At 38.0% G+C, this 14899-nt stretch overlaps 1 protein-coding gene across 1 annotated transcript in view; it reads right to left on the reverse strand.

Annotated features, from left to right (window-relative positions):
• LOC144605695 (septin-2) overlaps positions 1 to 14899 on the reverse strand; it is a 111945-nt gene that overhangs the window by 76128 nt on the left and 20918 nt on the right. Inside the window, exons 5-6 of the mRNA XM_078421192.1 lie at positions 13955 to 14078; positions 60 to 194 (exon numbers count right to left, since the gene is read on the reverse strand). Coding sequence (XP_078277318.1) covers positions 60 to 194; positions 13955 to 14078 — 259 coding nt within the window. The remainder of the gene's footprint in view (positions 1 to 59; positions 195 to 13954; positions 14079 to 14899) is intronic.

Genomic DNA, 14899 nt, shown 5'->3' on the forward strand with positions numbered 1-14899 from the left:
CTTGGTTGCAGCAAAGACTAAAACTAGCATACAGATTCAAAATCAGCTTACTTCCTTACCCATGGCCAAAAGGAGAGATGAAGTAGAAACAGCAATGCACTCTGTTGTCTATGATATGCCGTCTGTTCAAGCCACTCTCATCGTGAAGATATCGTTCAAACTGATTGTCAATATACTGAATAATAGGTTTGAAGCTGTAAAGAGAAAAAAGGTATGGTCTTAAGAATGATAAGTACTTGTTATTCTACTATAAAATTCAACCCTTAGTACCATAGTACAAAGGTGCTAAATCCCCATTGAACATGGTAATTTGTGAGAGTTTGCAGAAAATGCATTTCACCGCCAATTTTATTACAAACCTGAGAAGGCTTTGGAAATAATCTTCTGGATATTACAGGACTAATTAAGTGATTGCATACTCCTACAGATCTTGCCTTGTCAATGTGGTTCCCTACAATTTACAGCCTAATTTTACAAATAGCAAGAGTCTTACATTTTGGCAGTATGTCCGTAAAGAACTCGAGAACAAATTAATTAGCAAAATTGTACAAAGTATTAAGATTTCGACAGATCATTGGCAATGGTCTACAAGTGACTACAATTACACACAGTAACACTGCAATTCCCAGTGAATAATTATTAAATCTCCATCAATCGCATTTGGAGTCCAAATGGCTATAATTGACAGAATCATGTCAATGCAAAGACTATTCTTCTCTCATTGCAATTAAAGGATTCTACCTGATTTTATAGTGATGCCTTATCACAGCATCAGGCATAAGTGCTGTTTGTGGAATTTATTTTAAAAGACATTTTAATTGTTTTCTGAAATGCACAGCTTAAACAGAATTATAACCAGACAATCAGTTTATTTCACAGCAAGTAAATCATATTTACTGTAAGTTATGACTTGCTGGCTAATTTTAAGTTTAACTTGCTGGCTAATTTAATATATAATGTTTTCAAGGGGCAATCCAAATGCTGTAATTACTTTACAACAGAGTTGTCCTGCTATCTGCTACAGAGAAAGTCATTGATGAGCTCCTTAGAGCCGCAATACATATTTTGCCCAAGAGCCACAATGGAAATGATATCACCTTGCATCAAATTCATGAAAAACATAGCTACAGCATCAACCTATGTACATGGCCAATTTTGATTTTATAAAAGCCTTTGACACCATCAAATGAGAAAGTTTATCTGGAGGATGAGGATGTACTCTACAAAGACATGCAAACCATGATCCTTACTAACAAATCCACCACAAACTCTATACATAGAAACATAGAAAATAGGTGCAGGAGGAGGCCACTTGGCCCTTCGAGCCAGCCCCGCCATTCATTGTGCCACTGGAGTTATCACATCCTCTTCTCAATATTAGTCTCCCATTATTCTCCTCATCTCTAAGTGGAGTTAGTCTCTGAATGGAAGCTATCCAACCTTCGTCACCTCCACTCCAGAACCAAAATCACTTTAACCTCAGTCAGAGCAACAAAACACAGTTAATGATTGCATACGTGCACTCTCAGAGGTTGGGTTCTAAACCTTACTTCAGCCTTTCAAAGGATGAATCTCAGAAATACAAAGTTTCCATCGCACAACAGAGTGCTTGATGATCAAAATCCAGATGTGACTTCCTTTAACATAGAATACCCTTCCTTTCTCAGCAGCCACCTCTCATTGAAAGCAGAATGAGAAAATCCCCCACCTCATCCAAAGAGAAAGCATTGTCTTCAGTTACCTCAAGGAAAGAAAACTGCTTGAAGACCAAAAGAAAGCATTGTCTTCAACTAGCTCAAGAAAAGAAAAGTGCTCAAAGACCAAGATCTTAAGTCCTGTGAATGTTTCCTTCCGTATGTTTTGGACACAAGATCAACTGACAGTCAGCACCTCAAAACACTATCACCTACAGTGCCTTTGCAGAATATTCAATCAATTGGCATGACAGGAAAACAAATACTCAGGGGACTCTTCCATGGCCAACATTCCCAGCTGCAAGGCTCTGATCACATGCAATCATCTCCAATTGCTAGAATGTCGGTCACTAGATTCCTCATACAAGTACATGACTTCTACTTCTAAGTAGTAATTAATTCCCAAACTGACAGTTCTCATGGTCACCTTAAAAAAAATTAACATCCACACTGATTCATGAGAAAAACAGGCAAAAAAGCAGACAGGAAGGTATTGAGATGGCAATGTGCGAACAGAGTATAAAACATGTTAATCAATCCACCTGACCCATCATGCTTCACTTGCACCATCTATTGGGGGGAGTTCAAGGTTACCACATAGAATTTATTAGTTACCTCAGAACCCACTGAAATGATGTGGAAACAAATCATCCTCGACAAGAGGGTCAGCTTGAGAAGAATAAACTGGTCAAACTCAAACACAAAACTGAAACTACAGGACTACCAAAGGTAACTGCTTTTTATTGCTGGTGATTTATCATATTGGCTTATTAATGAAGTCACCATTTAAAGTAAAATATTTTTGAATAATTGATCAGAATTTGAAATTACTAACACTTTTTGATTAATTGTTAGAAGTCTGAGTAGTGAGTTAATTCATTAAGAGGAATGCAAAATTGTGGTTCTGCAGATTCGTACAGATTGTTTTTAAAGTCATGAGAATTGAATAAACGAACTTGTTCAATTTAATTGTCGGCTACTTATTGTCCTATACACAATAGCCTTCACACAATAGCAATGAAAATCCATGTTCATTCACAATGCAACCATACAGTTTGACCTGTGATCTCCTTCCTGCCAATATTATGTTAACGCTAGTCCACAATAGACTTCAAATCAACCCTGCACTAACAATGAAATATGATCTTACAGAATGATTCAGCTTCCCATCAGTTACCAATTCAATGAACAAACTAGAAGCATCCCAAATACAAATCTTGTGCACAACTAGTCAGTCAAAACCAAAGCAGCAAATGTTGTGTTACAATTGAACTCCCAATAGTGTACGTTTGGTATATGAAGGGTCCTAACTTACTTACTATTACACAAGTTGAAATCACTGAAATGTTAAGTGTCAAATTACAATGCTTTCTTTAATCGTTTTGCTAATAATTATGAGTCAGTGAACATGGCAGTAATTGTCTACATTTGATTTGCTTGTTTTGTTTCCGAGGAGGAAATAAAAGAAAAAAAAGACAAAGTGCTGGAGTAATTCAGTGGGTCAGGCAGCATCTGGTACCATGGATAGGTGATGTTTTGTGTCCGGACCATTTTACAACTCTGCAGCTGGTTTCTTGTATCATGCCTTATCTGGACCTCTTGCATTTGGCTGTTTAAAAAAAAAATATCACATGGAATGAATGAGAAAAGCTGAAGATTGGCTTCCATGGAAACCAAAGTGAAGCATCTACTTAGCACCCCTGACTATCAATGCTTTGGCTTTTTCTTTCACTCTCATGCACTGACCTCTGCCAGGCCTGCCTGATTATTTCCAGTATGTTCTGTTTTAAATTTCTTATCTCTGCTTTAATTGATGAAGATGGTCATGAAGCCATCTCCCATTAGCACTTATTAATAAGCTGATTCAATGGTCTGCATGCATTAGCTGCGATATGGCTTCACCACACAGGCAGTTCATTTATTACCAGATCCTACTCCTGGCCAGACCTTCCATACTCCACATTGAGCTAGTATTGGTCCTCAGGTTTGAAGATAATGGCAGTGTGATGGATATGACAAGAGGATAAGGTTATGAAATGCGAGAGAAAAATAATCAGTTAAAAGCAATTATCATATCCACAGATCACATGCTGCTACTTAGGCAGTAAAATACCTTTTTTGGGGGGTATTGAACACCCTATGTTCTGACAGAAATATTCAAATAATTTCATATTTCTCGGAAATCCACAGCATAACTTCTTGTCTATCTTGGGCGAAACTGACTGTTTCTGCCATCTCTCACTTCTGATGGCCTCTCACCAAATTCACGAAAATCCCTTTGGAACATTAATCCCATATTTACAAGACCAAATCATGTCTTCTGCCAAAGGAACTTTTAAGAAAATCAAGGCCGGTTTATGTTGAAGCCATTTCAATGAGAACAAGCAAACCGCAGATGCATATTTTGGTTATTTTTCCTATATAGGAGAGGGATGACCTTGTATGAAAACATCCCTGCATTCTCACACAACAGCTCAGTTTCTCTTTCAATCCTTTCCAGTTCAGGGAGCAATCCATTCTGGAGCATCATTCGGTTGGCAGTTAAGCTCACTGGAAAGACTTCCAGTCTTTTCATGCTCTGCCCTTCAACAATAGTTCATGATCTGATCAACCAGATAGACCAACGAGCCATACCAAAATAGATTAAAAAGTTGTAATTATGCCTGACTTGCTATGCCTGCCCAAGAACACTGTATCACATTCACCTCCTTATGAGCCAGGATCTGTCCAGTTGGAACAGAAATATTAAGGAGTTACGCACACCAAAAGGACACAGCGTGAGACAACAACAGTTATCAGAAGGCTTGGATGCCCACAACTTTAAATTTGTAGAATCTTGAATAAGAAAATTGCAGAGTTATGGGAAAGAACAGTGGGCCAAAATGATCACTGCTCTCAGAACCTACATGGCCTCCAAGAGTCTCTCAACCTTTCTTTAATGTTTCATGTAATGATGACAGTTAAGAAACTCGCTATGGTGTAAATTGAATCCCATATTTAAGAACAGCCACTCAATATTCTCATGTAAAAAATGTGCTTTTCAATCACTTTTGTTAATTAATGGGAAATACTACTCAGCAACATGGGACAAAAAACATTCCAACCTCATGACTACCAACACACATTCACAGTACAAATATGTGCGATAAAGTCCAACAGAGTAAGCGATAAAGCCACAATGACTTCTTCAAGTCTCAAGCTTGTGCTTTATGTACTAAGTGAAATGACGTACACCCCTTGGTGGAAACTTCCATCAATGCATAAATGAAAGGAAAAACGGCCATTGTAATGCCTTTCTCAACCTGCTGAGCTCACTGCTCCCCTGGGAGGAAACGCATGGCAAAATTTAACTTTATCAGTGTCTATATAGCCTGGACATTGGAACATTGCACAGCAATAATTACTAACCCACTGAAATATACCCAGATACAAAATGATACAAGTCAAGGATCAGCCTTTTATTCTTCATGGGTGTTGATTACGATTCCCCTCACAATATACATATGTTATTTCGGAAAGATAGATTCCAATCATGAAGCATGTTCCCTATTATAAGTACTAATGTTCATATATATAAATCTGCATTACTTCACTCACCACCAAGACCGTCTCATGATAGCAGGAAGTAACAATTTGCTCCTCTCAATATGAGAGAGCATGAAATGTAAATATTTACCGATAAAACTGCAGAAAACACTTCTGCCTTTTACTGGATAAAACACAATTATGTGGGAATTCCAGTGTTAATTTCTAACTGATATGTCAATGTGTTTCATGCTTTAAGCGAGCAATTCTTTTATATTTTCTTGAAACAAAATGTACTTAAAAATCCTTCCCACGCAAAAATGTTCTTTACACCAGATATGACAGCTACTTGGAAATCAATACGTAAATGTACTCTATAAAACAAGATATAGCAGCAAGCAACAGTTTTCTCAGACTGAGTTTCACATAAGCTAAAAAAAATGTAGCTAGACAAAACGTGCCTGTCTTTTGCCAATGAAAGGAAGCTTCAACAGAAAAGAAACAGTGCAGCAGAAATACAATGGAAGGTGGCTCCCTCCGGCCTCATTCTCCATTGTTAGAACATGGGGACAACAATGTTTCTAACCACTGATTTCTGTTTCACACGTCTGCGTTACATTTTTACAATTTTAATGCAGTTACATTTACAGAAAATCTATTGAGTATTTCTGTGTAAAAATAAATATCCATGTCACTAAAATTAGTTTAGTTTAGAGATACAGCATGAAAACAGGCCCTTCCGGCCACCGTCCACACCAACCATCGATCACTAGTTCTATGTTATCCCACTTTTTCATCCACTCTTTACCGATTGAGACCAATTAAAACGTTTTTGGGGTATGGAGGGAAACCAGAGCAGGCGGACTCAGTGGGCCGAAGGACCGGTTTCCATGCTGCATCACTAAACTAAACACTTCTTCCACAGATGCTAATGGACTACGGGCAAGTAGTTTGATTGATCACTAAAAACTTGTGTTTGCAAGTATTGCAATTAATTTATTCACAGAAAATTCATCAAAAAACAAACAAGGGGAAAATAAGCTGAAATAATTAAAGAGATTTTATTGTGCACAGATTTATTCAGTGTTACTGGTCCTACATTTATGTTCATCATGAATTTTCACAAACCGCATTTCAGCAAAACTCGTCGCTTTATCCCTTGTTCTTAGCCAGCTTATCCTGAAGTGTCTATGTATCAATTGCCTCAAAAACCATACAATCCAAAGACGTACAGGTATGTAGGTTAATTGGCTGGGTAAATGTAAAAATTGTCCCTAGTGGGTGTAGGATAGTGTTAATGTACGGGGATCGCTGGGCGGCATGGACTTGGTGGGCCGAAAAGGCCTGTTTCCGGCTGTATATATATGATATGATATGATATGATATGATGTTAGCAAATTCCCCATTCTAACCATGCTGTGGGTAATAAAGGTTCTCATGAACTCCTTACTATACCTGTTAATGACTTGCATTCACAACATTTGGCTCTGCATTCCTCACAAATTCCTTGTGTCTATCCAAACAAATCTCTTCATAATTGTACATTTTGGACAGCTATTTGGTCATCACTCAACTTTTTCAATTCCACAACAACAAAGAATCCCCAGTCTGTATTGAGTAGGAGTAAGCCTTATGACTCCTGCTCTGCCAATAATAATCATTGCCAATCTTACCTTTAGCCGTAGCACCATTTTCCTGTGCAATCCACTTAACCCTGCAATCCAAACATCTATTCAGCTCAGCCTCAAACATGCTTAATGACTCATATGCTGTACACGGTGGTCAATTCCAAAAAAAATATTTCCCCTGGTGGGAAAACAAAAAATATCCACCATAAAGCCCTGTCAAAATCTTTTGTTTCAATGAGATCACTCTTCCTTCCCCTAAAAACTCCAGGCAGTATAAGCTTCAATGTTCTGGGAGCCTCAAATACCTGGGTGTGTACCACAGGAGATCCTTCTTCCCTGTGGCTATCAAATTTACAACTCCTCCCCCTTCTGTCGTGGGGTAGACTGAGACTGACCCCCACCCCCCCCTCCTCAATCTTTGCACATCCCCTTCTTCTTCTGTCGTACGTCTTTTAGACCTGCAGCTCCGTTGAGGCGAGCCAGGCCAACGTGTCATCGTCCAGGTCAATCAGACCTCGTTCACCATTCGGTGGTCGGTATTTGGGGCAACTGGTGACTATGTGCTCCACTGTCTGTGTTGGGTCCCCACACTAGCAGGAGGCACTGTCCACGATACCCCACCTCTTCATCGCTACTCCGTAGCGTCCGACACTTCTCCTCAAGCGATTGAGGGTTATCCACTGCTTTCGGGGCAGGTCCTGGCCAGGGACGTCAAAAACACAAAATACATGAAACATGAAAATAAAGTTTGTTAACAAATTCATTTCCCTCCTGGGATAAATAAAGTTCTATCGTATCGCATTCTTATCCCTGAAATCAAACTGGCAATCATTCACTGTACTACCCCAAAAGCTAAATATATATTTCCTTAAACAAGGCCAATGATATATGCAGTATTCCATGAGTGGTCTCATGAAAACCTTGTACAATCATCACAAGACCTCCCTATCCTTGATCTCCATTCCTAAAATATGAACATTTAATTGCCCTTTCTAATTATTCATAGCACATGCATTCTAACTTTATTTTTCTCATACAAGAACCTCCAGATTTCTCCAAACGCCAAAATGTAATAAGCTCACATAATTAAAATATGTTCTACTCTGAGCAAAGTATTTCCCAACATTATACTCCACAGACCAACTTTTTGCACTCTCACTCGATTGTTCTGCATCCGTTTGCAAACTAAGTAGCCTCTTCACAAACTATCTTAAAATGTACCTTTGTTTCATTAGCAAACTTGTACATATCACTCTATCCTTTCATCTAAAGAGACTGTAAATAGCTAAGACAGTATTGATCTAATGCGTTCCACTAGTTAGAATTTGCCAACTTTAATATGATCCTTTTATCCTTGCCCTGTATTCTGACCGCTAAACAGTCCTCTATCCATACTAATATAATTCATTTAACTCCCAAAACCTTGTGTGGAACCTTTTGTGTAGCATTTATTTCAAATGACTTTTTGGAAATCCAAAGTAGACAACAGTTGTTAGTTGCCCCTAGTCCGAAGAAGGGTCCCTGACCAGAAACATCGCCTACCCATGTTCTCCAGATATGCCGCCTGACCCTCTGAGTTACGTCAGTATTTTGTATTCTATATAGATCCAGCATCTACAGTTCCTTGTCTCCGTTGGTTGCCTTTTATCTGTTTCACTAGTTAAGTCCTCAAAGATCCTTACAAATTGGTAAAATAAAAATTTCCTTTCATAAAGTTATGCTGCCTACTTACAATGTGCTCTAACCACTGTTAATACATGTTTAATAATGGATTCTATCTTTTTGCATTATTGCTGCTCGGCTCGTCGCCTGCAGCTCCCTCCTTTTTGTTTTCCTCATTTCTTTAATGAATTTGTTACATTTGCTGTTTTCCAATTTGCTGAGATCTTTCCAGACTCAAGGAAATTTTGGAAGATGACAACCACCTGCTATTCCTGCATCCACTTTTTTTTAGAAACGGTGCAGAAAGACTTTCAGCTCCAAAGGAAATGTCAGTTGTTAGTCCCAGATGATGGTACTTTTTTCTCTGGTGTCATTAATTGTCTTCATCCTCACTCATTCATTCCTTGGTTATTTAGAATGTTTCTCATATATTGTACTATACAAAATATTTTCCAACATTTCTCCTTTTCTTGATTCCCTATTACTAATTCTACCATCACAGCTTTTAAGGGACTTTTACTTGTGCCACTCTCTTTCTTATTATATATTTATAGATCTTAGCTTTCTCGTTCTATTTTCTCCTATCTTTTCAAGTCAATCTTTGCTGGTTTCTCTACCAATCCTCATGCTTACCACTATTCATTTATAAGCTTGTTCTTCCAACCCAATATTTTTATACTTTTTCAATCAAATGGATGGATCATTTCTCGCGTGGTGTGTTAGTTTTTTTATATTCATTGAGAAACATGTACTATGTATCATGAAATGTGGATGACATCAAATAATCTCACCATTCCATGACCCATACTTGGAGTGTAACGTAAGTGCATTTTGCACAACAGCTTGATTAAGTTCAACTGTGAACCTTCTTCCATCTATCAACCAGATCACATGTTCTGCCAAGGTTCACCCGTAAATGTTGGCCTCTGAGGGAATGTTCTGGAGAATTTCCAGCATTTGTGAAAGTACATCTCAACAAGAATCAATGCTTTAAGGAAAGAATGGACTAGAGGGACAATCTATTTAAAAATTAAAATTAAATTTGCTGAGCTAACTGACCCACCACTTTGAGCTGCACTGGACTAATGCCACTAAAAACACCAAGGGGAGGAGCCACCTGCATCCTGAGGCACCTTTGATCATTTTTGTGGGAGGGAGGTCACATTTTTAAAACATTCTGGGAGCCAATTCAAACACACCCAATCCCAAAACACATTACTAGCTGTGCAGCTTCAGTGTTAGGAGAATTGCAAGACAGACAGCTCGAGACTGATGCTTTGGATGATCCTAGATTAAACCTCCTCTGTGAACTGGGTGGAAGAAGCAATGTCACTGCAGCTGCTCTGGATTAAGATCCAATTCACTGATCTCTGATGGAAGAGCAAATTTCAAAAACTTATTTCTAGCAAATCAGTGTTTTATTAATATGAATACAGCGGAAAGGAAAATACATCACTACTCTGCACTTTGTTCCCTCCAACTTTTCATGACAACTGGGAAAAGAAAAGAAAGACACTAGGAAATTAATGTGTAGAGAAAATAAAACATATCTAGGGAATAACAACCAGCAAGAAAACAACTGCAGAAAAAATATATATAAATAAAGACAGCACTGAAAAAATGTACAGAGATATAGGTGATACGTTATTATTTGAAAGTGGCAGCATTTTTTAAATTGGAAATAATTATGTGGCAGGTGTACATTCCAATTCCCTTATATACACTGAATTCTTTGTCTCCACCTCTCTTACTAAAGTCACAATATTTTTAATAATCCTCCACTGTCCAATACCGACACGTGTGAATGTAAGCCAAGTGTCACGACAATTAAAGTCCTTGTGCACTGGATTCTGTAATACCAGTCACTTCAACATGCATTCTTCCCAATTACAAGGCAGACTGTTTTACAATTAATCTCAAAGTCAGCATATCTTACATGTTATAAATGAATGAATTGAATACAATTGACAAATAAATCCAATCTACACCTTATTTATACAGAACTCTGCAGTCCTTAATTGTCCATTGATAAGAGGAACCACTACATCGTTACGTCTCTTGAGAAGGTATTGGTAAACTGCCTTCTTGAGCTGCTACATTGTAGGTTTTCCAACGATGCTATGTGGTAGGGGGTTGCATGATTTTGATGCAGTGACAGCAGGTGGACAAAGGAATGTATTTGTAAAATCCCTCAATTCATTTCCTCAAAATGCTCCCATAATAACTGAATAATAATTGTTCTCTAACCACTATTTCCTGCAGGTGTTCCCCAGCTCAAAATGGTATTCCCAGAGAAGTTCAAGCTTGAAGGGCAATATCTAACCTTTTACACACTAACTTTTAGAGTTTAAAAAACAGTAGTAGAGGAAGTCAGCATGCCAGGCAGCATCTGTGGTGGGAATGGACCCAAACGGGACCTTTGTTCAGACTTTGAATGTTATAAATACTCATCAAATTTCACAGAGTAAATGTTCTGAACAAACACCTATTGCACTGTATCATAAGGAATAGTAGAATTAGGCCTTACGGCCCATCAAGTCTACTCCGCCATTCAATCATAGTTGGTCTATCTCTCCCTCCCAACCCCATTTTCCTGCCTTCTCCCGATAACCTCTGACACCTGTACTAATCCTTAATTATAAAAGAGTGAAAACAAGACTGTAATTTACTTTGAACAATTATTTTGCACAAGCAGGTAATACAGATTCATTATTCAAAGGCCAATTAATATAATGTTTCTGCAGATGTTCAGCAATTAAATCCGCACGGTCTCTAAAAGCGAAACTGGAATTGTTTGAATTAATGACACTACTGCTGGCCACACGCACTTTATTATCTGTCACTATCTCTGCATTAGTTTGCCTCTTCAACAGATCAACTGTATTGTTCAGCAGTGAAACCGACAAGGCTATCATTATTTTTACATTTTTTCCTCAACTCACTGCTATTAAATCAACTGTGTGACCAAAGTGCAAAACTGCACATTTATTTTAAAATAAATAATCCACACTGACAGCCAAGTGCAATCTTAAGGGAGTTTCAAGATGTTGGTGTTGAGACATCAAGCAAGGTACTCAACCCAATATCAAAGTACCCCAACAAAAACCACCAAAGTAAGATTAACTGGAAAGTAATATAATTTACAATTCACAAATCTTTGTTGTGTGAAAGTTGCTATCGACTTTTATCCATGGAATGTATCAGTCATCGCAGGTATTGATAAGTAAAGGACTTGCATTTTTTAATACATTTAAATCAATAATTAATTTTCATTCCAAAGGAAAAGACTTAAAGTGCTGCCTTTCTGATATAATTCAGAAAATTCTAGCCTCTGTAGGTCAGACAGCATCTATGGAGACAGAAAGAGTTTATGTTTCAGGCCAATGACTGAAACATACTTTGCTGGAAATATGCCTTGCCTTCAGTGAAAATTCATGAAGTGATCATTTAAGTCATATTAAACTGAATTCACTGGTAAAAGTCACTGAAGTCATTTTCTGTTATCCTGAATTATTGAAATATTTGGATTAGAGTCATAGTCATACAGTATGGAAACAGGCCCTTTGACCCAACCTTTCCATGCAGACCAAGATGCTCCATCCACACTAGTCCTACTTGCCTGCGTTTTGCCCATATCCCTCTAAACCTTTCATTCCCATGTATATGTCCAAATGCATTGTAACTGCTGTAATAGTACCTGCCTCAAATACCTCGACTGGGAGCTTGTTCCTTATACCCACCACCCTCTGTGAGGAAAAAGTTGTCCCTCAAGTTCCTATTAAATCTTTCCCCTCTCACCTTAAGCTTATGTCCCCTGGTTCTTGATTCCCTTATTTTGGGTAACTGGGTAACATACTGTGCATTTACCCTACCCCACTCATGATCTTATACTGCTCTATACGATCACCCCCTCCTCCCCCCCCCCCACCCCCAACATCCTCCTGAGCTCCAAGGTTAAAAGTGCTAGCCTGCTCAACCTATCTCTACAGCTCAGGAAGATGTTGCCTCACCTGCTGGGTTACTCCAGCACTTTGTGTCCACTCAGGTTCTATGACTATCAAGGATGTAGGATCCTCCATAGAGCAGGTTAACTGTGTGAGTGACAGGGGCCAACACCCTCAGTCGGCCAGGATGGAAATCTGCTTGGCAAGGGGCAAAAGCACTTAATGCAGCAGGGGTTCAAAGTGACTTAGTGTACTCAATAGATAAACTGTCAGCTTGCAAGGACTTCCAGTGACGTTTCGGAGACATGTTTAGCCTGCAGAAACCAATTATAAGCTTGTTCTATTTGCAATGTACCGAAATATGAATTTGATAATTCTAATGGTTCAACATATTTACACCCAGTTACAAAGCCAATACTGGAAAAAACAACTAAAAAATCAATAATGTTAGGTAATGGTGCTATTAAAACATACCTCTTCATCTCTCCCCCCATCCCCCCATCCCCCCCAGTTTATGTCCAGCAATCAACTTTTTGTCTGAACAAATCTCCACCTACAAAATTGGCCAACATCACAGTTCATAAATGACAAGTCCCCTTCTTTTTCAAAATTGCAGTGGATTTCCTGATGCAGCATTCAAGTATTCAAGTCAGTAGACAGATACGATGCATTCAAAGTTTTGCCAAATCATTCCATTTGATTATGTGATGCAATAGGGGGAGAAAACAAAATACAAATGAAAACACAACAAATGTAATTTTCTTTTCGAAGGAAGATTGGGGGAAAAAATCACAAGGAAACAAAATTAGAACAAGGAGATTTAAAATGCCCTCATCTTTAACTTTTCCGTAATGAGCTTAGGATTTCCTGAGCAACCAAAGAGCCACCGATTAATACACTAAAGGCAGAAAATCTCGACTCAACCCAATGAAAGAAAAACAGGCAACTCCTTGAGAAGAAATGCATTGATTGTAAGCATTGGATTGCAACAACACTTTCTTATTGGCTAATTTTTCCAGAGGAAACTGTACAAAGATTAAATTTACATTTATCTGGACCTTCACCAATTTCCTTTGTTAGATTTCATCTCTGCAATGGCACTATTCTAGTTTTAGAAAGTTCTACAATAAAATGTGAAAAAATAACATTTTACACCATCATAACATTGATTTCAAATTACTCTCCAGTAAGATTTTTATTAGCAAATTAAACATTCAATCTTAAACTGTTCGCCGTCTAATTCTCACGATGCCCAGTTTCAAAACAAACAAAAACACACACAAACTGAAATAACAACATCCTTATCTAGTTAATTCACAACACAATTTAATTAAACCACAATGTAGCCGTTGGCTAAGAATTCCATAATGTAATTCCTGTGCACAGCAGCTGGCACCAACTCCAGCACTAATTAAAATCAATTGAGTGAAGCCTCCACATTTGAGCAACTGCAAGAAAATAGTTCACAGACACTGCTTTACGTAAGAAATTAGAAACCTACCAATCCTGACTGTTAATAGCATCACCATATCCTGGGGTGTCCACAACTGTTAAGCGTAGCTTGATTCCCCGCTCCTCAATTTCAACCGTTGAGGCTTCAATTTGGACAGTTCTTTCAATCTTTTCTGTGAAAAGAATAGTTCACACTAAGTTTACCAATTTGTTTACAACCTCTTCCAATTCCAAATATATTATTGGACAATCTTCAAAACAGCCAATGGTTTATTTCGGATTCGGGTTGAAACTTACGATTTTAATAGAAAAATATACATTGATATTTGAGGTGCACAAGTTGCAAACAGTTGTATACAGTTATATCAGTTGGTGATCACTGTGTCAGCCAAGTTCCCAGGAACTGCGAGATAATCCCTATAAAACGGTCAAATTTTTAAACCCACATTTTGACTACATCCATATTCATAAAGAGTTATTAATCCAACCCATTTTCTCTTTGTAACCAGCAACATTTTTGACCTATGTATCGATTCTTGGTCTTCTGTTTTTTTCTCATGTTTCCTCATATTCTAGAGGAAGACATTTATTCTCACTCGCAACTAGCTTTCAGATACTGATTTTTTTTGTAAATAAACAGAACTATTAACACTTGAAGTCCACTGTCTTGAATTGATTCTTTTCTATTACAATCTGCACAGACATATGGCCTCCAATCATGAACTCGGACCATTTTCACAAATCTACCTATGTGGACAAGCGATCAGTTTACTGTTCAACAAAGAATTGGTTGAACAAGATTAGTCGCTCCATCCTGAAAAGTCACTCCCTCCTCAATCTTATGGTTAATTTTATATGAGATGAATGAGAGAAGCCCTTTACTCTCTTGTGATAGGCGTATTGATCACTGGACATGCCACTTCCAGTACAATGCTTGCAAAATATAAAACTTTATGACCTGAAAGTACCTTTGTTTGACTGTTTAAGGAACTGC

Source organism: Rhinoraja longicauda, chromosome 25 (assembly GCF_053455715.1).
Source record: "Rhinoraja longicauda isolate Sanriku21f chromosome 25, sRhiLon1.1, whole genome shotgun sequence".
Classification (NCBI taxonomy): Eukaryota; Metazoa; Chordata; class Chondrichthyes; order Rajiformes; family Arhynchobatidae; genus Rhinoraja; species Rhinoraja longicauda.